At 50.1% G+C, this 27,498-nt stretch overlaps 1 protein-coding gene across 12 annotated transcripts in view; it reads left to right on the top strand.

The window, feature by feature from the left end:
- The window catches only part of LOC129693843 (uncharacterized), a 43,118-nt gene that overhangs the window by 8,934 nt on the left and 6,686 nt on the right, over positions 1 to 27,498 (top strand). For 2 of the 12 annotated variants that reach the window (XM_055630591.1, XM_055630590.1), the window contains exons 4-19: positions 629 to 750; positions 1,630 to 1,781; positions 3,028 to 3,075; positions 3,385 to 3,417; positions 5,254 to 5,277; positions 6,844 to 6,912; positions 7,867 to 7,899; positions 10,344 to 10,367; positions 11,950 to 12,018; positions 12,973 to 13,005; positions 19,273 to 19,341; positions 20,296 to 20,328; positions 22,179 to 22,211; positions 22,819 to 22,887; positions 23,842 to 23,874; positions 26,243 to 26,266. In XM_055630591.1, coding sequence (XP_055486566.1) covers positions 629 to 750; positions 1,630 to 1,781; positions 3,028 to 3,075; positions 3,385 to 3,417; positions 5,254 to 5,277; positions 6,844 to 6,912; positions 7,867 to 7,899; positions 10,344 to 10,367; positions 11,950 to 12,018; positions 12,973 to 13,005; positions 19,273 to 19,341; positions 20,296 to 20,328; positions 22,179 to 22,211; positions 22,819 to 22,887; positions 23,842 to 23,874; positions 26,243 to 26,266 — 868 coding nt within the window. The remainder of the gene's footprint in view (positions 1 to 628; positions 751 to 1,629; positions 1,782 to 3,027; positions 3,076 to 3,384; positions 3,418 to 5,253; positions 5,278 to 6,843; positions 6,913 to 7,866; positions 7,900 to 10,343; positions 10,368 to 11,949; positions 12,019 to 12,972; positions 13,006 to 19,272; positions 19,342 to 20,295; positions 20,329 to 22,178; positions 22,212 to 22,818; positions 22,888 to 23,841; positions 23,875 to 26,242; positions 26,267 to 27,498) is intronic. The other 10 variants (XM_055630592.1, XM_055630594.1, XM_055630596.1 and 7 more) reach the window with 10 other exon arrangements.

The following is a 27,498-nucleotide window of genomic DNA, read 5'->3' as shown; positions in this document are numbered from 1 at the left end:
GTTGGGGAAGTCCAGAACGAGGGGTCACAGTTTAAGGATAAGGGGGAAGTCTTTTAGGACTGAGATGAGAAAAATATTTTTCACACAGAGAGTGGTGAATCTGTGGAATTCTCTGCCACAGGAGGTAGTTGAGGCCACAGTTCATTGGCTATATTTAAGAGGGAGTTAGATGTGGCCCTTGTGGCTAAAGGGATCAGGGGGTATGGAGAGAAGGCAGGTACAGGATACTGAGTTGGATGATCAGCCATGATCATATTGAATGGCGGTGCAGTCTCGAATGGCCTACTCCTGCACCTATTTTCTATGTTTCTATATAATTCCTAACTGTTACTGTATGTCATGTTGTCACTTGCGGGCAGAGCACCAAGGCAAATTCCTTGTATGTGAATAAACGTATGCCAATGCCTTGTATGCCAATAAACATATTCATTCATTAATAAGTGCAAGGTGTAGCACTTTTGCCAAGTCGATTCAGGGTGAATGACAGGGCCCTTTTTACATTTGTTTAATTATACAAATACTGTACTTTCATTCAGAAAACAAAAACAAACATACAAAAGGGTAGCCGGATCAAAACTGCCATTGCAACAGTTTACAAAACAACTGACCTCATTTTTCCTCCCCCCAGGGGCATGGATTGGAAGGACAGGGCAACTGCTTACCTCCGTGGCCGAGAATGGAGAAAGGAACCTGTTCATGCTGCTTCCCACAGAGGAGCAGAACAACCCTCGAACACCCACAGACCCTCAGGTGAGTAGACGCATTGTCCCACAATACAGAAACAGGCCCTTCAGCCCAACCTGCCCATGCCCACCAACATGCCCCATCTACTAGTCCAACCTGTACACCCATCCTGTCCATGGACCTGCCCAAATGCTTTATGATGGTCCCCACCTCAACGACCTCCTCTGGCAGCTCGTTCCCTCTATCCACCACCCTTTGTGTGGAAAAAAAGTTGCTATTGAGGGAGTGCATTGTGGGTTCACCAGGTTAATTCCCGGGATGGAGGGACTGTCATATCCTGAGAGAATGGACTGGCTGGGCTCTGGAGTTGAGAAGGATGAGAGGAGATCTTATTGAAACATATGAGATTATTAATGGTTTGGACACGCAAGAGGCAGGAAATATGTTCCCGATGTTGGGGGAGTCCAGAACCAGGGGCCGCAGTTTAAGAATAAGGGGTAATCCATTTAGAACAGAGATGAGGAAACACTTTTTCACCCGGAGAGTTGTGAGACTGTGGAATTCTCCGCCTCGGAGGGCGGTGGAGGCCGGGTCTCTGGATACTTTCAAGAAAGAGCTAGATAGGGCTCTTAAAGATAGCGGAGTCAGGGGATATGGGGAGAAGGCAGGAACGGGGTACTGTGGATGATCAGCCATGATCACATTGAATGGTGGTGCTGGCTGGAAGGGCCGAATGGCCTACTCCTGCACCTATTGTCTATTGTCTATTGCCTATTATCTGAGGTTCCTATTAAATCTGTCCCCACTCTCACCTTTAACCTGTGGCCTCTGCTTCTCGACTCCCCTACTCTGGGCAAGAGACCCTGAGTGTTTACCTGATCTGTTGCCCAAGTGCCCGGAGAAAGCTGGCGAATGTTCATGTGATCTCTTGTTGCCATCCTCCAGGTGTTTATCCGACGTTTCCCGAGTATGGAGGTGTTCGTCAGGAATCTTGGGTTTGGGAATGCCGAACTGGAAAGCAGTCTCTTTAACCAGACACTCACCGATGAGGGTGCCCAGTTCAATGACACCACCTTCTTTGTATCGTTCTGCAGAAGGTACGTTACATCCTGACGATGACCAGGTAGATGACATCTAACGCCCTCCCCTCATCGATCATCTCTCTCAAATAGAAACACAGAAAATGTGGTGCTGGCTCGAAGGGCCGAATGGCCTACTCCTGCACATATAGAATGGCCTACTCCTGCACAGGAGAAGGCCAGTTGGAGCTTCTAGTCACAATCAACCCGGTCTGTCTGTGGGAATGTTGGGATTAATGATGGGATGTTCCCGATGTTGGGGGAGTCCAGAACCAGGGCCCACAGTTTAAGAATAAGGAGTAAGCCATTTGGAACAGAGACGAGGAAACACTTTTTCACACAGAGAGTTGTGAGTCTGTGGAATTCTCTGCCTCAGAGGGCGGTGGAGGCCGGTTCTCTGGATACTTTCAAGGGAGAGCTAGATAGGGTTCTTAAAGATAGCGGAGTCAGGGGATACGGGGAGAAGGCAGGAACGGGGTACTGATTGTGGATGATCAGCCATGATCACATTGAATGGCGGTGCTGGCTGGAAGGGCCGAATGGCCTACTCCTGCACATATAATCTACTGTCTATTTTCTAAAAACTGCTTACACCTCATGTTCCTCAGAGTAAATATAGAAAGGAGGTGCAGGAGGAGGCCATTCAGCCCTTCAAACCAGCACCACCATTCAATCCAATCATGGCTGATCATCCCCAATCAGTACCCCGTTCCTGCTTTCTCCCCATATCCCTTGATTCCGTTACCCCTAGGAGATAAATCTAACCCCCTCTTAATTTGCATCCCTTGAATTGGCCTCCACTGCCTTCTGTAGCAGAGAATTCCACAGATTCACAACTCTCTGGTTGAAAGTACTTATCCTCATCTCAGTCTCAAATGGCCACCCCTCAGATTCCTATTAAATATTTTCCCCTTCATCTTGAACCAAAGTCCTCTGGTCCTACTGTATGTCTCCTTGTCCTCGATTCCCCTACTCTGGGCAAGAGATTCTGTGCGTCTGTCTACCCGATCTATTCCTCTCATGATTTGATACACCTCTATAAGATCTCCCCTCATCCTCCTGCGCTCCAAGGAATAGAGACACAGCCTACTCAACCTCTCCCTCTAGATCAGACCCTCTAGTCCTGGGGATTTAATCACCTTGATGCTCTCCAAGAGCCCAACGCTTACTATTGATGGCAAGCTGCAGAATGTGTGTGGACTGTATCTCCCAGCGCTCCCGTCCCCACTCCGTACACTCTCTAACTTTGTCTCTTTCCGTTCAGAGGCCGGCGGGGACGTGCAGGACCGAGGATGAAACGTTCATCCAGCGAGTGAGTGGGGTTGGCCCGGTCTGGGGGGGTGTGGATGGGCAGAGAGGGGTTGGGGGTGGGAGAGAGGGGACGGGGCAGAGAGGGTGCGGTGAGGAGTGCGGGGGTGGGAGAGAGGGGACGGGGCAGAGTGGGTACAGTGAGGGGTTGGGGGTGGGAGAAAGGGGACGGGGCAGAGTGGGTACAGTGAGGAGTGGGGTGGGAGGGACGGGGGTGGGAGGGGGGGCGGGGGGTGGGGTGGAGAATTCGAGTGAGGGGCCGCTCGAGGACGAACGTTCGCTAATTCTTTGTCTCCTTCCCCGTCTGGGACAGGAGCAACAGTGACGAAGCATCAGATGCGTCTGGGTGAGTGTGAGCTGGGACGTGGTGTGTGTGTGTGTGTGTGTGTGTGTGTGTGTGTGTGTGTGTGTGTGTGTGTGTGTGTGTGTGTGTGTGTGTGTGTGTGTGTGTGTGTGTGTGTGTGTGTGTGTGTGTGTGTGTGTGTGTGTGTGTGTGTGTGTAAACGGGGGTGGGTAATGGACACAAGGTACCACAGTGTCATCCAACGTAGATCAGTACAGCACGGGAACAGGCCCTTCAGCCCACAATGTCCGTGCTGACCAGGATGCCAAGTTCATCTCCTCTGCCTGCAGGTGATCCATATCTCTCCATTCCCTGCATATCCATGTGCCTATCTCAAAGCCTCTTAAATGCCTCTATCATAACATAGAAACATAGGAAATAGGTGCAGGAGTAGGCCATTCGGCCCTTTGAGCCTGCACCGCCATTCAATATGATCATGGCTGATCATCCAACTCAGTATCCTGTACCTGCCTTCCCTCCATACCCCCTGATCCCTTTAGCCACAAGGGCCACATCTAACTCCCTCTTAAATATAGCCAATGAACTGCCCTCCTCAACTACCTTCTGTAGCAGAGAATTCCACAGATTCACCACTCTCTGTGAAAAAGATCCCCCCTCAATCTTCTAAATTCTACCGAGTACAAGCCGAGTCTATCCAGTCTTTCTTCATATGAAAGTCCTGACATCCCTGGACTCAGTCTGGTGAACCTTCTCTGTACTCCCTCTATGGCATGAATGTCTTTCCTCAGATTAGGTGACCAAAACTACGCAATACTCCAGGTGTGGTCTCACCAAGACCCTGTACAACTGCAGTAGAACCTCCCTGCTCCTATACTCAAATCCTTTTGCTATGAATGCTAACATACCATTTGCTTTCTTCACTCCCTGCTGCATGCCTACTTTCAATGAAAGAAGGGTCTGAAGAAGGGTTTCGGCCCGAAACGTCACCTATTTCCTTCGCTCCATAGATGCTGCTGCACCCGCTGAGTTTCTCCAGCAATTTTGTGTATCTTCTGCCTACTTTCAATGTCTGGTGTACCATGGCACCCAGGTCTCGTTGCATCCTCCTCCTCCACCACCACCCCTGGCAGCACATTCCACGCACTCAGCACCCTCTGTGTCAGAAACATCTGCCCACACATCTCCTTTAAACTTTTCCCCTCTCACCTTAAAACTCTGCACTTTAGACTTTAACATTTCCACCCTGGGGAAAAGGTTCTGTCTATCCCCTCGCACTTTGATGTAATTATATATTTTTATATACTGGTTAGCAAGCAATGAGTCCCTGAAGAAGGGCCTTGAGCCAAAACGTCACCCATTCCTTCTCCCCAGAGATGCTGCCTGTCCCGCTGAGTTACTCCAGCATCTTGTGTCTATCTTCGATTTAAACAGCATCTGCAGTTCTTTACTACAAAATAAAATCTTTTCACCGTAGCTCGAGGGCTTAAGATTAAGGTTGATACAAAATGCTGGAGTAATTTAGGATTTAACAGAAGCCTGAGGGGCATCTGAGGGTCCAGCAATCACGTCTGTCTCCTGTCCCACCCCTCTCCCTCCTCTATTTACTCTGATTATCCCCCTCCCCTCTCCCCACTCAGTCCTGAGGCAGGGACTCAAGCAGAAACGTCGACCATTCCCTTCCCTTCGATGGTGGGGAGGTGAGTGTCCGTGATGGACCGGGCATTGTCTACCCCTCTGTATAGTCTCCCTCCCTCGTTGATGGGCGTTCCAGTCCACGAGTCGGGGGGGGGGGAGGGTAGTGGGCTGGGGAATTCGAGTGAGGGGCCGCTCGAGGACGAACGTTCCCTAATTCTTTGTTTCCTTCCCCGTCTGGGACAGGAGCGACAGTAACGATGCTTCCGGGTGAGTGTGAGCTGGGACGTGGTGTGTGTTTGTGTGACCGGGGTGGGCAATGGACACAAGGTACCGCAGTGTCATCCAACGTAGATCAGTACAGCACGGGAACAGGCCCTTCGGCCCACCATGTCCGCACTGAACACGTGCATGTGATCCATATCCCCCCATTCCCTGTGCCATTGGGCCTGTCCCACTTACGCCGCTCTTTTGGCAACTAACGGCACCCGTCGTAGGTCGCCGAAAATGTTCAACATGTTGAAAATTCAGCGGCGACCAGAAAGACGCCACGATGGGTGACTGAGGAGACGACTCACGACCGTACAGGTGACATGCTGGCTACATGTCGTGGTGTGACACCTGTACGGTCGTTAGTAGTCGCCCAAAGAGTCGTACCTTGTTCTCGTCGCCGCTGAATTTTCGACATGTTGAAAATTTTCGGAGACCTGCTGCGATTATTACGGTCAGTCGCTGAAAAAATCGCGTAAGTGGGACAGGCCCTTATCTCAAAGCCTCTTAAATGCCTCTATCATATCCACCTCCACTGCCTTACAGTCATGGGCGGAAATCGCTATCAGAACATGGGGGGGACACAATGGGGGGCGGATTCCTGATGGCCGGGCGCGCGCGCATGCGCACACGCACACTCACATGCGACATCGGGAGCTGACTTGGTTGGTGACCGACTCCGAATTCCAGCAATAGCAGCTTCGTCCACCCTGAATCGTGGGGCTTGAATCGGCCCGTTAGTGGGACCTTTCATCGCCGGTGCGGCTTAAAATCGGCCGGCGGGGGCTTCAACATCGGAAGCCTCGATCACCTTGATGCAGCAGTTTGATTTTAAGCCGCACCGGACGATGAAAGGCCCCGCGAACGGGCCAATTCAGCTCTTAGAAAGCGTCTGATTCCCGATTAGATCTTTCAAAGACTACAATGTGATAAATAACACTTAAACAAATAAAACTGAAGCAAATAAAGGCAAACAGAAGAACCAACCTTGGAGAGGGGAGAGAGAGAGAGCGATGGGAAAAACATACTAAATAACGTGAGTAACCGTGAATGAGGGATTTACCTGCAAGCCAGCCAGGAAACCCATTCGACCGGATCCCTCAATGACCTAACCCGTTTAAATCCAATACCCGTTTAAATCGTTCCCATCCACCAATACATCCAATGAGTTCAAATGGCAATTGTACCTGCATCAGACAGCTTTAAGAAATTCTCCGTGAATACCTTCAGTAAGACTTGAAGGTGAAAACACAATTGGTGACACATCGTGTTAATACGATGTTAATAGAGACATTTCCCAAGCGCTTAAAGTGACTGCCGCTGTCTGGCGGAAAGCGGAGATTTTAATAGATTTTTTTCACCGAATTTCAAAATCCGGATTACAAAACATGGGGGTGGGGGGGAATTGTCCCCCACCTCTCAAAACATGGGAGGGACGTGTCCCCTGGGATTTCCGCCCCATGCTTACAGTGCTTGCTGCATCGGTGACCCAGTTTTGATCCCGACTACGGGCGCTGTCTGTACAGAGTTAACGTACGTTAACTCTCACTCTGTCTCCCCACTCAGGGACAGCAACTCAGACGAGGAGGACAGACGCAGACGCAGACGCTCGGCCGTGGCACTGAGGGTGGCGAGGTGAGTGGAAGTGACGCGCTGGGTCCGTGCTGTGTGACTGTCACACGCGTGTGAAAGGACATTGGCCACACAGATGTATAGGGTCACACACAGCACAGGGTCACGCATGTGTGTTGGGACTGGACGAAGCTGGAAAGAGTGAAGAGAAGGCCCTTCAGCTCAACTTGGCCACGCCGGCCAACATGTCCCAGCTACACTAGTCCCACCTGTCTGCACTTGGTCCATATCCCTCCAAACCTGCCTTATCCATGTACCTGTCTAACTGTTTCTTAAACGTTGGGATAGTCCCAGCCTCAACTACCTCCTCTGGCAGCTCGTTCCATACACCCACCACCCGTTGTGTGAAAAAGTTACCCCTCAGATTCCTATTAAATCTTTTCCCCTTCATCTTGAACATACAGTATATTCTCTGGTCCTCGATTCCCCTATTCTGGGCAAGAGACTCTGTGCATCTACCCAATCTATTCCTCTCATGATTTTATACACCTCTATAAGATCACCCTCATCCTCCTGCACTCCAAGGAATAGAGACACAGCCTACTCAACCTCTCCCTCTAGTCCTGGGGATTTAATCATCTCAATGCTCTTCAAGAGCCCAACGCCTACTATTGATGGCAAGCTGCTGAATGTGTGTGGACTGTATCTCCCAGCGCTCCCAAAGCTGGAAAGGGTGAAGAGAAGATTTTGTGGTGTAGAGTGATACAGTGTGGAAACAGCCCCTTCAGCCCAACTTGCCCAGGTTTGGTCTCAGAATTCATTCAGGTACCTTTAGGAAGGGGATGAGGAGTAGAGTCTTTAATCAGAGGCTGTTGAATCTGTGGAATTCTTTGCCACAAAAGGCTGTGGAGGCCGTCAGTGGATGTATTTAATGGGAGTGGGCTGGGGAATCCGAGTGAGGGGCCGCTCGAGGACGAACGTTCGCTAATTCTTTGTTTCCTTCCCCGTCTGGGACAGGAGCGACAGTGACGAAGCATCAGATGCGTCCGGGTGAGTGTGAGCTGGGACGTGGTGTGTGTGTGTGTGTGTGTGTGTGTGTGTGTGTGTGTGTGTGTGTGTGTGTGTGTGTGTGTGTGTGTGTGTGTGTGTGTGTGTGTGTGTGTGTGTGTGTGTGTGTGTGTGTGTGTGTGTGTGTGTGTGTGTGTGTGTGTGTGTGTGTGTGTGTGTGTGTGTGTGTGTGTGGGGTGGGTAATGGACACAAGGTACCACAGTGTCATCCAACGTAGATCAGTACAGCACGGGAACAGGCCCTTCAGCCCACAATGTCCGTGCTGACCAGGATGCCAAGTTCATCTCCTCTGCCTGCAGGTGATCCATATCTCTCCATTCCCTGCATATCCATGTGCCTATCTCAAAGCCTCTTAAATGCCTCTATCATATCATAGAAACATAGAAAATAGGTGCAGGAGTAGAGGCCATTCGGCCCTTCGAGCCTGCACCGCCATTCAATATGATCATGGCTGATCATCCAACTCAGTATCCTGTACCTGCCTTCTCTCCATACCCCCTGATCCCTTTAGCCACAAGGGCCACATCTAACTCCCTCTTAAATATAGCCAATGAACTGCCCTCAACTACCTTCTGTGGCAGAGAATTCCACAGATTCACCACTCTCTCTGTCTGAAAAATGTTTTTCTCATCTCGGTCCTAAAAGACTTCCCCCTTATCCTTGAACTGTGACCCCTTGTCCTGGACTTCCCCAACATCGGGAACAATCTTCCTGCATTTAGCCTGTCCAACCCCTTAAGAATTTTGTAAGCTTCTATAAGATCCCCCCTCAATCTTCTAAATTCTACCGAGTACAAGCCGAGTCTATCCACTCTTTCTTCATATGAAAGTCCTGACATCCCAGGACTCAGTCTGGTGAACCTTCTCTGTACTCCCTCTATGGCAAGAATGTCTTTCCTCAGATTAGGTGACCAAAACTACGCAATACTCCAGGTGTGGTCTCACCAAGACCCTGTACAACTGCAGTAGAACCTCCCTGCTCCTATACTCAAATCCTTTTCCTATGAATGCTAACATACCATTTGCTTTCTTCACTCCCTGCTGCACCTGCATGCCTACTTTCAATGAAAGAAGGGTCTGAAGAAGGGTTTCGGCCCGAAACGTCACCTATTTCCTTCGCTCCATAGATGCTGCTGCACCCGCTGAGTTTCTCCAGCAATTTTGTGTACCTTCTGCCTACTTTCAATGACTGGTGTACCATGGCACCCAGGTCTCGTTGCATCTCCCCTTTTCCTAATCGGCCACCATTCAGATAAGAGTCCTGTTTTTGCCACCAAAGTGGTTAACCTCACATTTATCCACATTATACTGCATCTGCCATGCATTTGCCCACTCACCCAGCCTATCCAAGTCACCTTGCAGCCTCCTAGCATCCTCCTCACGGCTAACACTGCCCCCCAGCTTCGTGTCATCCGCAAACTTGGAGATGTTGCATTCAATTCCCTCGTCCAAATCATTAATATATATTGTAAATAGCTGGGGTCCCAGCACTGAGCCTTGCGGTACCCCACTAGCCACTGCCTGCCATTGTGATAAGGACCCGTTTACTCCTACTCTTTGCTTCATCTCCTCTGCCTGCATGTGATCCATATCCCTCCATTCCCTACATATCCATGTGCCTATCTCAAAGCCTCTTAAATGCCTCTATCATATCCTCCTCCACCACCACCCCTGGCAGCACATTCCACGCACTCAGCACCCTCTGTGTCAGAAAAATCTGCCCACACATCTCCTTTAAACTTTTCCCCTCTCACCTTAAAACTCTGCACTTTAGACTTTAACATTTCCACCCTGGGGAAAAGGTTCTGTCTATCCCCTCGCACTTTGATGTAATTATATATTTTTATATACTGGTTAGCAAGCAATGAGTCCCTGAAGAAGGGCCTCGAGCCGAAACGTCACCCATTCCTTCTCCCCAGAGATGCTGCCTGTCCCGCTGAGTTACTCCAGCATCTTGTGTCTATCTTCGATTTAAACAGCATCTGCAGTTCTTTACTACAAAATAAAATCTTTTCACCGTAGCTCGAGGGCTTAAGATTAAGGTTGATACAAAATGCTGGAGTAATTTAGGATTTAATAGAAGCCTGAGGGGCATCTGAGGGTCCAGCAATCACGTCTGTCTCCTGTCCCACCCCTCTCCCTCCTCTATTTACTCTGATTATCCCCCTCCCCTCTCCCCACTCAGTCCTGAGGCAGGGACTCAAGCAGAAACGTCGACCATTCCCTTCCCTTCGATGGTGGGGAGGTGAGTGTCCGTGATGGACCGGGCATTGTCTACCCCTCTGTGTAGTCTCCCTCCCTCGTTGATGGGCGTTCCAGTCCACGAGCCGGGGGGGGGGGGGGGTAGTGGGCTGGGGAATTCGAGTGAGGGGCCGCTCGAGGACGAACGTTCCCTAATTCTTTGTTTCCTTCCCCGTCTGGGACAGGAGCGACAGTAACGATGCTTCCGGGTGAGTGTGAGCTGGGACGTGGTGTGTGTTTGTGTGACCGGGGTGGGCAATGGACACAAGGTACCGCAGTGTCATCCAACGTAGATCAGTACAGCACGGGAACAGGCCCTTCGGCCCACCATGTCCGCACTGAACACGTGCATGTGATCCATATCCCCCCATTCCCTGTGCCATTGGGCCTGTCCCACTTACGCCGCTCTTTTGGCAACTAACGGCACCCGTCGTAGGTCGCCGAAAATGTTCAACATGTTGAAAATTCAGCGGCGACCAGAAAGACGCCACGATGGGTGACTGAGGAGACGACTCACGACCGTACAGGTGACATGCTGGCTACATGTCGTGGTGTGACACCTGTACGGTCGTTAGTAGTCGCCCAAAGAGTCGTACCTTGTTCTCGTCGCCGCTGGATTTTCGACATGTTGAAAATTTTCGGAGACCTGCTGCGATTATTACGGTCAGTCGCTGAAAAAATCGCGTAAGTGGGACAGGCCCTTATCTCAAAGCCTCTTAAATGCCTCTATCATATCCACTTCCACTGCCTTACAGTCATGGGCGGAAATCGCTATCAGAACATGGGGGGGACACAATGGGGGGCGGATTCCTGATGGCCGGGCGCGCGCGCATGCGCACACGCACACCCACACGCGAGGCCCCGGTGGACGGTAACATCGGGAGCTGACTTGGTTGGTGACCGACTCCGAATTCCAGCAATAGCAGCTTCGTCCGCCCTGAATCGTGGGGCTTGAATCGGCCCGTTAGTGGGACCTTTCATCGCCGGTGCGGCTTAAAATCGGCCGGCGGGGGCTTCAACATCGGAAGCCTCGATCACCTTGATGCAGCAGTATGATTTTAAGCCGCACCGGACGATGAAAGGCCCCGCGAACGGGCCAATTCAGCTCTTAGAAAGCGTCTGATTCCCGATTAGATCTTTCAAAGACTACAATGTGATAAATAACACTTAAACAAATAAAACTGAAGCAAATAAAGGCAAACAGAAGAACCAACCTTGGAGGGGGGAGAGAGAGAGCGATGGGAAAAACATACTAAATAACGTGAGTAACCGTGAATGAGGGATTTACCTGCAAGCCAGCCAGGAAACACCTTCGACCGGGTCCCTCAATGACCTAACCCGTTTAAATCCAATACCCGTTTAAATCGTTCCCATCCACCAATACATCCAATGAGTTCAAATGGCAATTGTACCTGCATCAGACAGCTTTAAGAAATTCTCCGTGAATACCTTCAGTAAGACTTGAAGGTGAAAACACAATTGGTGACACATCGTGTTAATACGATGTTAATAGAGACATTTCCCAAGCGCTTAAAGTGACTGCCGCTGTCTGGCGGAAAGCGGAGATTTTAATAGATTTTTTTCACCGAATTTCAAAATCCGGATTACAAAACATGGGGGTGGGGGGGAATTGTCCCCCACCTCTCAAAACATGGGAGGGACGTGTCCCCTGGGATTTCCGCCCCATGCTTACAGTGCTTGCGGCATCGGTGACCCAGTTTTGATCCCGACTACGGGCGCTGTCTGTACAGAGTTAACGTACGTTAACTCTCACTCTGTCTCCCCACTCAGGGACAGCAACTCAGACGAGGAGGACAGACGCAGACGCAGACGCTCGGCCGTGGCACTGAGGGTGGAGAGGTGAGTGGAAGTGACGCGCTGGGTCCGTGCTGTGTGACTGTCACACGCGTGTGAAAGGACATTGGCCACACAGATGTACAGGGTCACACACAGCACAGGGTCACGCATGTGTGTTGGGACTGGACGAAGCTGGAAAGAGTGAAGAGAAGGCCCTTCAGCTCAACTTGGCCACGCCGGCCAACATGTCCCAGCTACACTAGTCCCACCTGTCTGCACTTGGTCCATATCCCTCCAAACCTGCCTTATCCATGTACCTGTCTAACTGTTTCTTAAACGTTGGGATAGTCCCAGCCTCAACTACCTCCTCTGGCAGCTCGTTCCATACACCCACCACCCGTTGTGTGAAAAAGTTACCCCTCAGATTCCTATTAAATCTTTTCCCCTTCATCTTGAACATACAGTATATTCTCTGGTCCTCGATTCCCCTATTCTGGGCAAGAGACTCTGTGCATCTACCCAATCTATTCCTCTCATGATTTTATACACCTCTATAAGATCACCCTCATCCTCCTGCACTCCAAGGAATAGAGACACAGCCTACTCAACCTCTCCCTCTAGTCCTGGGGATTTAATCATCTCAATGCTCTTCAAGAGCCCAACGCCTACTATTGATGGCAAGCTGCTGAATGTGTGTGGACTGTATCTCCCAGCGCTCCCAAAGCTGGAAAGGGTGAAGAGAAGATTTTGTGGTGTAGAGTGATACAGTGTGGAAACAGCCCCTTCAGCCCAACTTGCCCAGGTTTGGTCTCAGAATTCATTCAGGTACCTTTAGGAAGGAGATGAGGAGTAGAGTCTTTAATCAGAGGCTGTTGAATCTGTGGAATTCTTTGCCACAAAAGGCTGTGGAGGCCGTCAGTGGATGTATTTAATGGGAGTGGGCTGGGGAATCCGAGTGAGGGGCCGCTCGAGGACGAACGTTCGCTAATTCTTTGTTTCCTTCCCCGTCTGGGACAGGAGCGACAGTGACGAAGCATCAGATGCGTCCGGGTGAGTGTGAGCTGGGACGTGGTGTGTGTGTGTGTGTGTGTGTGTGTGTGTGTGTGTGTGTGTGTGTGTGTGTGTGTGTGTGTGTGTGTGTGTGTGTGTGTGTGTGTGTGTGTGTGTGTGTGTGTGTGTGTGTGTGTGTGTGTGTGTGTGTGTGTGTGTGTGTGTGTGTGTGTGTGTGTGTGTGTGTAACCGGGGTGGGTAATGGACACAAGGTACCACAGTGTCATCCAACGTAGATCAGTACAGCACGGGAACAGGCCCTTCGACCCACAATGTCCGTGCTGACCAGGATGCCAAGTTCATCTCCTCTGCCTGCAGGTGATCCATATCTCTCCATTCCCTGCATATCCATGTGCCTATCTCAAAGCCTCTTAAATGCCTCTATCATATCATAGAAACATAGAAAATAGGTGCAGGAGTAGAGGCCATTCGGCCCTTCGAGCCTGCACCGCCATTCAATATGATCATGGCTGATCATCCAACTCAGTATCCTGTACCTGCCTTCCCTCCATACCCCCTGATCCCTTTAGCCACAAGGGCCACATCTAACTCCCTCTTAAATATAGCCAATGAACTGCCCTCAACTACCTTCTGTGGCAGAGAATTCCACAGATTCACCACTCTCTGTGAAAAATGTTTTTCTCATCTCGGTCCTAAAAGACTTCCCCCTTATCCTTGAACTGTGACCCCTTGTCCTGGACTTCCCCAACATCGGGAACAATCTTCCTGCATTTAGCCTGTCCAACCCCTTAAGAATTTTGTAAGCTTCTATAAGATCCCCCCTCAATCTTCTAAATTCTACCGAGTACAAGCCGAGTCTATCCAGTCTTTCTTCATATGAAAGTCCTGACATCCCAGGACTCAGTCTGGTGAACCTTCTCTGTACTCCCTCTATGGCATGAATGTCTTTCCTCAGATTAGGTGACCAAAACTACGCAATACTCCAGGTGTGGTCTCACCAAGACCCTGTACAACTGCAGTAGAACCTCCCTGCTCCTATACTCAAATCCTTTTCCTATGAATGCTAACATACCATTTGCTTTCTTCACTCCCTGCTGCACCTGCATGCCTACTTTCAATGAAAGAAGGGTCTGAAGAAGGGTTTCGGCCCGAAACGTCACCTATTTCCTTCGCTCCATAGATGCTGCTGCACCCGCTGAGTTTCTCCAGCAATTTTGTGTACCTTCTGCCTACTTTCAATGACTGGTGTACCATGGCACCCAGGTCTCGTTGCATCTCCCCTTTTCCTAATCGGCCACCATTCAGATAAGAGTCCTGTTTTTGCCACCAAAGTGGTTAACCTCACATTTATCCACATTATACTGCATCTGCCATGCATTTGCCCACTCACCCAGCCTATCCAATTCACCCTGCAGCCTCCTAGCATCCTCCTCACGGCTAACACTGCCCCCCAGCTTCGTGTCATCCGCAAACTTGGAGATGTTGCATTCAATTCCCTCGTCCAAATCATTAATATATATTGTAAATAGCTGGGGTCCCAGCACTGAGCCTTGCGGTACCCCACTAGCCACTGCCTGCCATTGTGATAAGGACCCGTTTACTCCTACTCTTTGCTTCATCTCCTCTGCCTGCACGTGATCCATATCCCTCCATTCCCTACATATCCATGTGCCTATCTCAAAGCCTCTTAAATGCCTCTATCATATCCTCCTCCACCACCACCCCTGGCAGTACATTCCACGCACTCAGCACCCTCTGTGTCAGAAAAATCTGCCCACACATCTCCTTTAAACTTTTCCCCTCTCACCTTAAAACTCTGCACTTTAGACTTTAACATTTCCACCCTGGGGAAAAGGTTCTGTCTATCCCCTCGCACTTTGATGTAATTATATATTTTTATATACTGGTTAGCAAGCAATGAGTCCCTGAAGAAGGGCCTCGAGCCGAAACGTCACCCATTCCTTCTCCCCAGAGATGCTGCCTGTCCCGCTGAGTTACTCCAGCATCTTGTGTCTATCTTCGATTTAAACAGCATCTGCAGTTCTTTACTACAAAATAAAATCTTTTCACCGTAGCTCGAGGGCTTAAGATTAAGGTTGATACAAAATGCTGGAGTAATTTAGGATTTAATAGAAGCCTGAGGGGCATCTGAGGGTCCAGCAATCACGTCTGTCTCCTGTCCCACCCCTCTCCCTCCTCTATTTACTCTGATTATCCCCCTCCCCTCTCCCCACTCAGTCCTGAGGCAGGGACTCAAGCAGAAACGTCGACCATTCCCTTCCCTTCGATGGTGGGGAGGTGAGTGTCCGTGATGGACCGGGCATTGTCTACCCCTCTGTGTAGTCTCCCTCCCTCGTTGAGTGTTCCAGTCCACGACGGGGGGGGGGGGGAGGGTAGTGGGCTGGGGATTCGAACGTAGAGGGGCCGCTCGAGGACGAACGTTCCCTAATTCTTTGTTTCCTTCCCCGTCTGGGACAGGAGCGACAGTATCGATGCTTCTGGGTGATCCATGAGCTGGGACGTGGTGTGTGTTTGTGCCTATCTCAAAGCCTCTTAAATGCCTCTATCGCAGTGTCATAGAAACGTAGAAAAGTAGGTGCAGGAGTAGAGGCCATTCGGCCCTTCGAGCCTGCCACCGCCATTCAACACGATGCATGGCTGATCATATCCCTCAGTATCCTGTACATGGGCTTGTCCCACCATTACCCCCTGATCCCTTTAGCAACTAAGGGCCCCATCTAACTCCCCTTAAATATAAATGTTGATGAACAGCGGCCTCAAAGACCTTCTGTGGCAGAGAAGACGACTCACGATTCACCACTGACATGCTCTCTGTGAAAAATGTTTTTCTCATCTCGGTCCTAAAAGACTTCCCCCTTATCCTAAAACTTTTTGACCCCTTGTTCTGGACTTCCCCAACATCGGGAACAATCTTCCTGCATTTAGCCTGTCCAACCCCTTAAGAATTTTGTAAGCTTCTATAAGATCCCCCTGCATCTTACGGTCAGTCGCCGAAAACAAGCCGTAGTCTATCCAGTCTTTTATCTCAAAGTCCTGACATCCCATGACTCAGTCTGGTGAACCTTCTCTGTACTCCCAGTATGGGCGGAAATGTCTTTCCTCAGATTAGGGGGGGACACAATGGGGACGCAATACTGATGGTGGGCGGTCGCACCAAGACCCTGTACAACTGCAGTAGAACCTCCCTGCTCCTATACTCAAAGCTCCTTTTGCTGATGACTGCTAACATACCATTTGCTTTCTTCACTCCCTGCTGCACCTGCATGCCTACTTTGGGATGAAATCGAAGGGTCTGAAGATCGGTTTCGGGCCGAAACGTCACCTCGATCGCCTTCGCTCCATAGATTTTAAGCCGCACCGCTGCACCAACCCGCTGAGTTTCTCCAGCAATTTGTGTACCTTCTGCCTACTTTCAATGACTGGTGTACCATGGCACCCAGGTCTCGTTGCATCTCCCCCTTTCCCAATCGGCCACCATTTAGATAATAGTCTGCTTTCCCGTTTTTGCCACGAAAATGGTTAACCTCACATTTATCCACATTATACTGCATCTGCCATGCATTTTCCCCACTCACCCAGCCTATCCCAGGAACCCCCTTGCAGCCTCCTAGCATCCTCCTCACGGCTAACACTGCCCCCCAGCTTCGTGTCATCCACAAACTTGGAGATGTTGCATTCAATTCCCTCGTCCAAATCATTAATATATATTGTAAACAGCTGGGATCCCAGCACTGAGCCTTGCGGTACCCCACTAGTCACTGCCTGCCATTATGATAAGGACCCGTTTACTCCTACTCTTTGCTTCCCATCTCCTCTGACCTGCATGTGTGTGATCCATATCCCTCCATTCCCTACATATCCATGTGCCTATCTCAAAGCCTCTTAAATGCCTCTATCATATCCTCCTCTCCACCACCACCCCTGGCAGTACATTCCACGCACTCAGCACCCTCTGTGTCAGAAAATCTGCCCACACATCTCCTTTAAACTTTTCCCCTCTCACCTTAAAACTCTGCACTTTAGACTTTAACATTTCCACCCTGGGGAAAAGGTCTGTCTATCCCCTCGCACTTTGATGTAATTATATATGTTTTATATACTGGTTAGCAAGCAATGAGTCCCTGAAGAAGGGCCTCGAGCCGAAACGTCACCCATTCCTTCTCCCCAGAGATGCTGCCTGTCCCGCTGAGTTACTCCAGCATCTTGTGTCTATCTTCGATTTAACACAGCATCTGCAGTTCTTTACTACTAAATAAAATCTTTTCACCGTAGCTCGAGGGCTTAAGATTAAGGTTGACACAAAATGCTGAGAGTAATTTAGGATTTAATAGAAGCCTGAGGGGCATCTGAGGGTCCAGCAATCACGTCTGTCTCCTGTCCCACCCCTCTCCCTCTCTATTTACTCTGATTATCCCCCCCCTCCCTCTCCCCCACTCAGTCCTGAGGCAGGGACTCAAGCAGAAAAACGTCGACCATTCACCTTCCCTTTCGATGGTGGGGGAGGTGAGTGTCCGTGATGGACCGGGCATTGTCTACCCCTCTGTGTAGTCTCCCTCCCTCGTTGATGGGCGTTCCAGTCCACGAGCCGGGGGGGGGGGGGGAGGGTAGTGGGCTGGGGAATTCGAGTGGGGGGCCGCTCGAGGACGGACGTTCCCTAATTCTTTGTTTCCTTCCCCGTCTGGGACAGGAGCGACAGTGCTCTTCACGATGCTTCCGGGTGAGTGTGAGCTGGGACGTGGTGTGTGTGTGTGTGACCGACCGGGGTGGGCAATGGACACAAGGTACCGCAGTGTCATCCAACGTAGATCAGTACAGCACAGGGAACAGGCCCTTCGGCCCACCATGTCCGCACTGAACACGTGCATGTGATCCATATCCCCCCATTCCCTGTGCCATTGGGCCTGTCCCACTTACGCCGCTCTTTTGGCAACTAACGGCACCCGTCGTAGGTCGCCGAAAATGTTCAACATGTTGAAAATTCAGCGGCGACCAGAAAGACGCCACGATGGGTGACTGAGGAGACGACTCACGACCGTACAGGTGACATGCTGGCTACATGTCGCGGTGTGACACCTGTACGGTCGTTAGTAGTCGCCCAAAGAGTCGTGCCTCGTTCTTGTCGCCGCTGGATTTTCGACATGTTGAAAATTTTCGGAGACCTGCTGCGATTATTACGGTCAGTCGCTGAAAAAATCGCGTAAGTGGGACAGGCCCTTATCTCAAAGCCTCTTAAATGCCTCTATCATATCCACTTCCACTGCCTTACAGTCATGGGCGGAAATCGCTATCAGAACATGGGGGGGACACAATGGGGGCGGATTCCTGATGGCCGGGCGCACGCGCATGCGCACACACACACGCACACGCGACATTGGGAGCTGACTTGGTTGGTGACCGACTCCGATTTCCAGCAATAGCAGCTTCGTCCGCCCTGAATCGTGGGGCTTGAATCGGCCCGTTAGTGGGACCTTTCATCGCCGGTGCGGCTTAAAATCGGCCGGCGGGGGCTTCAACATCGGAAGCCTCGATCACCTTGATGCAGCAGTTTGATTTTAAGCCGCACCGGACGATGAAAGGCCCCGCGAACGGGCCAATTCAGCTCTTAGAAAGCGTCTGATTCCCGATTAGATCTTTCAAAGACTACAATGTGATAAATAACACTTAAACAAATAAAACTGAAGCAAATAAAGGCAAACAGAAGAACCAACCTTGGAGAGGGGAGAGAGAGAGCGATGGGAAAAACATACTAAATAACGTGAGTAACCGTGAATGAGGGATTTACCTGCAAGCCAGCCAGGAAACCCGTTCGACCGGATCCCTCAATGACCTAACCCGTTTAAATCCAATACCCGTTTAAATCTTTCCCATCCACCAATACATCCAATGAGTTCAAATGGCAATTGTACCTGCATCAGACAGCTTTAAGAAATTCTCCGTGAATACCTTCAGTAAGACTTGAAGGTGAAAACACAATTGGTGACACACCGTGTTAATACGATGTTAATAGAGACATTTCCCAAGCGCTTAAAGTGACTGCCGCTGTCTGGCGGAAAGCGGAGATTTTAATAGATATTTTTCACCGAATTTCAAAATCTGGATTACAAAACATGGGGGTGGGGGGGAATTGTCCCCCACCTCTCAAAACATGGGAGGGACGTGTCCCGTGGGATTTCCGCCCCATGCTTACAGTGCTTGCTGCATCGGTGACCCTGTTTTGATCCCGACTACGGGCGCTGTCTGTACAGAGTTAACGTACGTTAACTCTCACTCTGTCTCCCCACTCAGGGACAGCAACTCAGACGAGGAGGACAGACGCAGACGCAGACGCTCGGCCGTGGCTCTCAGGGTGGCGAGGTGAGTGGAAGTGACGCGCTGGGTCCGTGCTGTGTGACTGTCACACGCGTGTGAAAGGACATTGGCCACACAGATGTACAGGGTCACACACAGCACAGGGTCACGCATGTGTGTTGGGACTGGACGAAGCTGGAAAGAGTGAAGAGAAGGCCCTTCAGCTCAACTTGGCCACGCCGGCCAACATGTCCCAGCTACACTAGTCCCACCTGTCTGCACTTGGTCCATATCCCTCCAAACCTGCCTTATCCATGTACCTGTCTAACTGTTTCTTAAACGTTGGGATAGTCCCAGCCTCAACTACCTCCTCTGGCAGCTCGTTCCATACACCCACCACCCGTTGTGTGAAAAAGTTACCCCTCAGATTCCTATTAAATCTTTTCCCCTTCATCTTGAACATACAGTATGTTCTCTGGTCCTCGATTCCCCTATTCTGGGCAAGAGACTCTGTGCATCTACCCAATCTATTCCTCTCATGATTTTATACACCTCTATAAGATCACCCTCATCCTCCTGCACTCCAAGGAATAGAGACACAGCCTACTCAACCTCTCCCTCTAGTCCTGGGGATTTAATCATCTCAATGCTCTTCAAGAGCCCAACCCCTACTATTGATGGCAAGCTGCTGAATGTGTGTGGACTGTATCTCCCAGCGCTCCCAATGCTGGAAAGGGTGAAGAGAAGATTTTGTGGTGTAGAGTGATACAGTGTGGAAACAGCCCCTTCAGCCCAACTTGCCCAGATTTGGTCTCAGAATTCATTCAGGTACCTTTAGGAAGGAGATGAGGAGTAGAGTCTTTAATCAGAGGCTGTTGAATCTGTGGAATTCTTTGCCACAAAAGGCTGTGGAGGCCGTCAGTGGATGTATTTAATGGGAGTGGGCTGGAGAATCCGAGTGAGGGGCCGCTCGAGGACAAACGTTCGCTAATTCTTTGTTTCCTTCCCCGTCTGGGACAGGAGCGACAGTGACGAAGCATCAGATGCGTCCGGGTGAGTGTGTGTGTGTGTGTGTGTGTGTGTGTGTGTGTGTGTGTGTGTGTGTGTGTGTGTGTGTGTGTGTGTGTGTGTGTGTGTGTGTGTGTGTGTGTGTGTGTGTGTCTGTGTGTCTGTGTGTGTGTGTGTGTGTGTGTGTGTGTGTGTGTGTGTGTGTGTGTGTGTGTGTGTGTGTGTGTGTGTGTGTGTGGTGTGTGTGTGTGTGTGTGTGTGTAACCGGGGTGGGTAATGGACACCAGGTACCGCAGTGTCATCCAACGTAGATCAGTACAGCACGGGAACAGGCCCTTCGTGGGGCTTGAATCGGCCCGTTCGCGGGACCTTTCATCGCCGGCGCGGCTTAAAATCAGCCGGCGGGGGTTTCAACATCGGCAGCTTCGATCACCTTGATGCAGCAGTTTGATTTTAAGCCGCACCGGGCGATGAAAGACCCCGTGAACGGGCCAATTCAGCTCTTAGAAAGCGTCTGATTCCCGCATGGATCTTTGAAAAACTACAATGTGATAAATAACACTAAAACAAATAAAACTGAAGCAAATAAAGGCAAACAGAAGAACCAACCTTGGAGGGGGGAGAGAGCGAGAGCGATGGGAAAAACATACTAAATAACGTGAGTAACCGTGAATGAGGGATTTACCTGCAAGCCAGCCAGGAAACCCGATCGACCGGATCCCTTAATGACCTAACCCGTTTAAATCCGATACCCGTTTAAATCGTTCCCATCCACCAATACATACAAATAGTTCCAATGGCAATTGTACCTGCATCAGACAGCTTTAAGAAATTCTCCGTGAATATCTTCAGTAAGACTTGAAGGTGAAAACACAATTGGTGACACATCGTGTTAATACGATGTTAATAGAGACATTTACCAAGCGCTTAAATGTGACTGCCACTGGCTGGCGGAAAGCGGAGATTTTAATTTAAAAATGTCAAAATCCGGATTACAAAACATGACCCCACCTCTCAATTCATTCACGTACCTTTAGGAAGGAGATGAGTGGTAGAGTCTTTAATCAGAGGGTGTTGAATCTGTGGAATTATTTGCCACAGAAGGCTGTGGAGGCCGCCAGTGGATATATTTGATGCAAAGACAAATAGTTTTTTGACTATAATGGGTGTCAGGGGTTATGGGGATAAGGCAGGAGAATGTGGTTGAGAAAGATAGATCAGCCATGATTGAATGCTTGGATCTATGTGATGGGCCGAATGGTCTAATTCTGCTCCTATCACTTATGATCTCATTAACTAGAGGGCATAAGATTAAGGTTGACACAAAATGCTGGTGTAACTCAGCGGGCGAGGCAGCATCTCTGGAGAGAAGGAATGGGCGACGTTTCGGGTCGAGACCCTTCTTCAGATGTAAGATGGGGATGAGAGGCGGAGGATTTAATAGAAGCCTGAGTAGCATCTGAGGGTCCAGCAATAAAATCTTATTACCGTAGCTCGAGGGCTTAAGATTAAGGTTGATACAAAATGCTGGAGTAATTTAAGATTTAATAGAAGCCTGAGGGGCGTCTGAGGGTCCAGCAATCACATCTGTCTCCTGTCCCACCCCTCTCCCTCCTCTATTTACTCTGATTATCCCCCTCCCCTCTCCCCACTCAGTCCTGAGGCAGGGACTCAAGCAGAAACGTCGACCATTCCCTTCCCTTCGATGGTGGGGAGGTGAGTGTCCGTGATGGACCGGGCATTGTCTACCCCTCTGTATAGTCTCCCTCCCACGTTGATGGGCATTCCAGTCCACTAGTCGGGGGAGGGGAGTGGGTGGGGTGGAGAATTCGAGTGAGGGGCCGCTCGAGGACGAACGTTCCCTAATTCTTTGTTTCCTTCCCCGTCTGGGACAGGAGCGACAGTAACGATGCGTCAGATGCGTCCGGGTGAGTGTGAGCTGGGACGTCGTGTGTGTGTGTGTCACCGGGGTGGGCAATGGACACAAGGTACCGCAGTGTCATCCAACGTAGATCAGTACAGCACGGGAACAGTCCCTTCGTGAGGCTTCAATCGGCACGTTCGCGGGACCTTTCATCGCCCGGCGCGGCTTAAAATCGGCCGGCGGGGGCTTCCCATCCACCAATACATCCAAATAGATCAAATGGCAATTGTACCTGCATCAGACAGCTTTAAGAAATTCTTCGTGAATACCTTCAGTAAGACTTGAAGGTGAAAACACAATTGGTGACACATCGTGTTAATACGATGTTAATAGAGACATTTCCCAAGCGCTTAAAGTGACTGCCACTGTCTGGCGGAAAGCGGAGATTTTAATAGATTTTTTTCACCGAATTTCAAACTCCGGATTACAAGACATGGGGGTGGGGGGGAATTGTCCCCCACCTCTCAAAACATGGGAGAGACGTGTCCCCCGGGATTTCCGCCCCATGCTTACAGTGCTTGCTGCATCGGTGACCCAGTTTTGATCCCGACTGCGGGTGCTGTCTGTACAGAGTTAACGTACGTTAACCCTCACTCTGTCTCCCCACTCAGGGACAGCAACTCAGACGAGGAGGGCAGACGCAGACGCAGACGCTCGGCCGTGGCACTCAGGGTGGCGAGGTGAGTGGAAGTGACGCGCTGGGTCCGTGCTGTGTGACTGTCACACGCATGTGAAAGGACATTGGCCACACAGATGTATAGGGTCACACACAGCACAGGGTCACGCATGTGTGTTGGGACTGGACGAAGCTGGAAAGAGTGAAGAGAAGGCCCTTCAGCTCAACTTGGCCACGCCGGCCAACATGTCCCAGCTACACTAGTCCCACCTGTCTGCACTTGGTCCATATCCCTCCAAACCTGCCTTATCCATGTACCTGTCTAACTGTTTCTTAAACGTTGGGATAGTCCCAGCCTCAACTACCTCCTCTGGCAGCTCGTTCCATACACCCACCACCCGTTGTGTGAAAAAGTTACCCCTCAGATTCCTATTAAATCTTTTCCCCTTCATCTTGAACATACAGTATGTTCTCTGGTCCTCGATTCCCCTATTCTGGGCAAGAGACTCTGTGCATCTACCCAATCTATTCCTCTCATGATTTTATACACCTCTATAAGATCACCCTCATCCTCCTGCACTCCAAGGAATAGAGACACAGCCTACTCAACCTCTCCCTCTAGTCCTGGGGATTTAATCATCTCAATGCTCTTCAAGAGCCCAACGCCTACTATTGATGGCAAGCTGCTGAATGTGTGTGGACTGTATCTCCCAGCGCTCCCAAAGCTGGAAAGGGTGAAGAGAAGATTTTGTGGTGTAGAGTGATACAGTGTGGAAACAGCCCCTTCAGCCCAACTTGCCCAGGTTTGGTCTCAGAATTCATTCAGGTACCTTTAGGAAGGGGATGAGGAGTAGAGTCTTTAATCAGAGGCTGTTGAATCTGTGGAATTCTTTGCCACAAAAGGCTGTGGAGGCCGTCAGTGGATGTATTTAATGGGAGTGGGCTGGGGAATCCGAGTGAGGGGCCGCTCGAGGACGAACGTTCCCTAATTCTTTGTTTCCTTCCCCGTCTGGGACAGGAGCGACAGTGACGAAGCATCAGATGCGTCCGGGTGAGTGTGAGCTGGGACGTGGTGTGTGTGTGTGTGTGTGTGTGTGTGTGAGTGTGAGCTGGGACGTCGTGTGTGTGTGTGTGTGTGTGTGTGTGTGTGTGTGTGTGTGTGTAACCGGGGTGGGTAATGGACACAAGGTACCACAGTGTCATCCAACGTAGATCAGTACAGCACGGGAACAGGCGCTTCAGCCCACAATGTCCGTGCTGACCAGGATGCCAAGTTCATCTCCTCTGCCTGCAGGTGATCCATATCTCTCCATTCCCTGCATATCCATGTGCCTATCTCAAAGCCTCTTAAATGCCTCTATCATATCATAGAAACATAGAAAATAGGTGCAGGAGTAGAGGCCATTCGGCCCTTCGAGCCTGCACCGCCATTCAATATGATCATGGCTGATCATCCAACTCAGTATCCTGTACCTGCCTTCCCTCCATACCCCCTGATCCCTTTAGCCACAAGGGCCACATCTAACTCCCTCTTAAATATAGTCAATGAACTGCCCTCAACTACCTTCTGTGGCAGAGAATTCCACAGATTCGCCAATCTCTCTGTCTGAAAAATGTTTTTCTCATCTCGGTCCTAAAAGACTTCCCCCTTATCCTTGAACTGTGACCCCTTGTCCTGGACTTCCCCAACATCGGGAACAATCTTCCTGCATTTAGCCTGTCCAAACCCTTAAGAATTTTGTAAGCTTCTATAAGATCCCCCCTCAATCTTCTAAATTCTACCGAGTACAAGCCGAGTCTATCCAGTCTTTCTTCATATGAAAGTCCTGACATCCCAGGACTCAGTCTGGTGAACCTTCTCTGTACTCCCTCTATGGCATGAATGTCTTTCCTCAGATTAGGTGACCAAAACTACGCAATACTCCAGGTGTGTTCTCACCAAGACCCTGTACAACTGCAGTAGAACCTCCCTGCTCCTATACTCAAATCCTTTTGCTATGAATGCTAACATACCATTTGCTTTCTTCACTCCCTGCTGCACCTGCATGCCTACTTTCAATGAAAGAAGGGTCTGAAGAAGGGTTTCGGCCCGAAACGTCACCTATTTCCTTCGCTCCATAGATGCTGCTGCACCCGCTGAGTTTCTCCAGCAATTTTGTGTACCTTCTGCCTACTTTCAATGACTGGTGTACCATGGCACCCAGGTCTCGTTGCATCTCCCCTTTTCCTAATCGGCCACCATTCAGATAAGAGTCCTGTTTTTGCCACCAAAGTGGTTAACCTCACATTTATCCACATTATACTGCATCTGCCATGCATTTGCCCACTCACCCAGCCTATCCAATTCACCCTGCAGCCTCCTAGCATCCTCCTCACGGCTAACACTGCCCCCCAGCTTCGTGTCATCCGCAAACTTGGAGATGTTGCATTCAATTCCCTCGTCCAAATCGTTAATATATATTGTAAATAGCTGGGGTCCCAGCACTGAGCCTTGCGGTACCCCACTAGCCACTGCCTGCCATTGTGATAAGGACCCGTTTACTCCTACTCTTTGCTTCATCTCCTCTGCCTGCATGTGATCCATATCCCTCCATTCCCTACATATCCATGTGCCTATCTCAAAGCCTCTTAAATGCCTCTATCATATCCTCCTCCACCACCACCCCTGGCAGTACATTCCACGCACTCAGCACCCTCTGTGTCAGAAAAATCTGCCCACACATCTCCTTTAAACTTTTCCCCTCTCACCTTAAAACTCTGCACTTTAGACTTTAACATTTCCACCCTGGGGAAAAGGTTCTGTCTATCCCCTCGCACTTTGATGTAATTATATATTTTTATATACTGGTTAGCAAGCAATGAGTCCCTGAAGAAGGGCCTCGAGCTGAAACGTCACCCATTCCTTCTCCCCAGAGATGCTGCCTGTCCCGCTGAGTTACTCCAGCATCTTGTGTCTATCTTCGATTTAAACAGCATCTGCAGTTCTTTACTACAAAATAAAATCTTTTCACCGTAGCTCGAGGGCTTAAGATTAAGGTTGATACAAAATGCTGGAGTAACTTAGGATTTAACAGAAGCCTGAGGGGCATCTGAGGGTCCAGCAATCACGTCTGTCTCCTGTCCCACCCCTCTCCCTCCTCTATTTACTCTGATTATCCCCCTCCCCTCTCCCCACTCAGTCCTGAGGCAGGGACTCAAGCAGAAACGTCGACCATTCCCTTCCCTTCGATGGTGGGGAGGTGAGTGTCCGTGATGGACCGGGCATTGTCTACCCCTCTGTGTAGTCTCCCTCCCTCGTTGATGGGCGTTCCAGTCCACAAGTCGGGGGGGGGGAGGGTAGTGGGCTGGGGAATTCGAGTGAGGGGCCGCTCGAGGACGAACGTTCCCTAATTCTTTGTTTCCTTCCCCGTCTGGGACAGGAGCGACAGTAACGATGCTTCCGGGTGAGTGTGAGCTGGGACGTGGTGTGTGTTTGTGTGACCGGGGTGGGCAATGGACACAAGGTACCGCAGTGTCATCCAACGTAGATCAGTACAGCACGGGAACAGGCCCTTCGGCCCACCATGTCCACACTGAACACGTGCATGTGATCCATATCCCCCCATTCCCTGTGCCATTGGGCCTGTCCCACTTACGCCGCTCTTTTGGCAACTAACGGCACCCGTCGTAGGTCGCCGAAAATGTTCAACATGTTGAAAATTCAGCGGCGACCAGAAAGACGCCACTATGGGTGACTGAGGAGACGATTCACGACCGTACAGGTGACATGCTGGCTACATGTCATGGTGTGACACCTGTACGGTCGTTAGTAGTCGCCCAAAGAGTCGTACCTTGTTCTCGTCGCCTCTGGATTTTCAACGTGTTGAACATTTTCAGAGACCTGCAGCGACTAAAAAAATCGCGTAACATAGAAACATAGAAAGTAGGTGCAGGAGTAGAGGCCATTCGGCCCTTCGAGCCTGCACCGCCATTCAATATGATCATGGCTGACCATCCAACTCAGTATCCTGTACCTGCCTTCTCTCCATACCCCCTGATCCCTTTAGCCACAAGGGCCACATCTAACTCCCTCTTAAATATAGCCAATGAACTGTGTGGCCTCAACTACCTTCTGTGGCAGAGAATTCCACAGATTCACCACTCTCTGTGTGTGAAAAAAAATGTTTTTCTCATCTCGGCCCTAAAAGATTTCCCCCTTATCCTTAAACTGTGACCCCTTATTCTGGACTTCCCCAACATCGGGAACAATCTTCCTGCATCTAGCCTGTCCAACCTGACGAGGACAGTGCTTATTAACATAGAAACATAGAAAATAGGTGCAGGATTAGTCCATTCGGCCACTCAATATGATCATGGGCATGGCTGATCATCCAACTCAGTATCCTGTACCTGCCTTCTCTCCATACCCCCTGATCCCTTTAGCCACAAGGGCCGCATCTAACTCTCTCTTAAATATAGCCAATGAACTGTGGCCTCAACTACCTTCTGTGGCAGAGAATTCTCTGTGTGAAAAATGTTTTGATCATCTCGGTCCTTATCCTTAAACTGTGACCCCTTGTTCTGGACTTCCCCAACATTGGGAACAATCTTCCTGCATCTAGCCTGTCCAATCCCTTAAGAATTTTGTACGTTTCTATAAGATCCCCCCTCAATCTTCTAAATTCTAGTGAGTACA

This window comes from Leucoraja erinacea, unplaced genomic scaffold, assembly GCF_028641065.1.
Source record: "Leucoraja erinacea ecotype New England unplaced genomic scaffold, Leri_hhj_1 Leri_446S, whole genome shotgun sequence".
Taxonomy (NCBI): domain Eukaryota; kingdom Metazoa; phylum Chordata; class Chondrichthyes; order Rajiformes; family Rajidae; genus Leucoraja; species Leucoraja erinaceus.
Note: the sequence above shows the minus strand (reverse complement) of the source record. Positions and strands in the feature narration are given on the sequence as shown.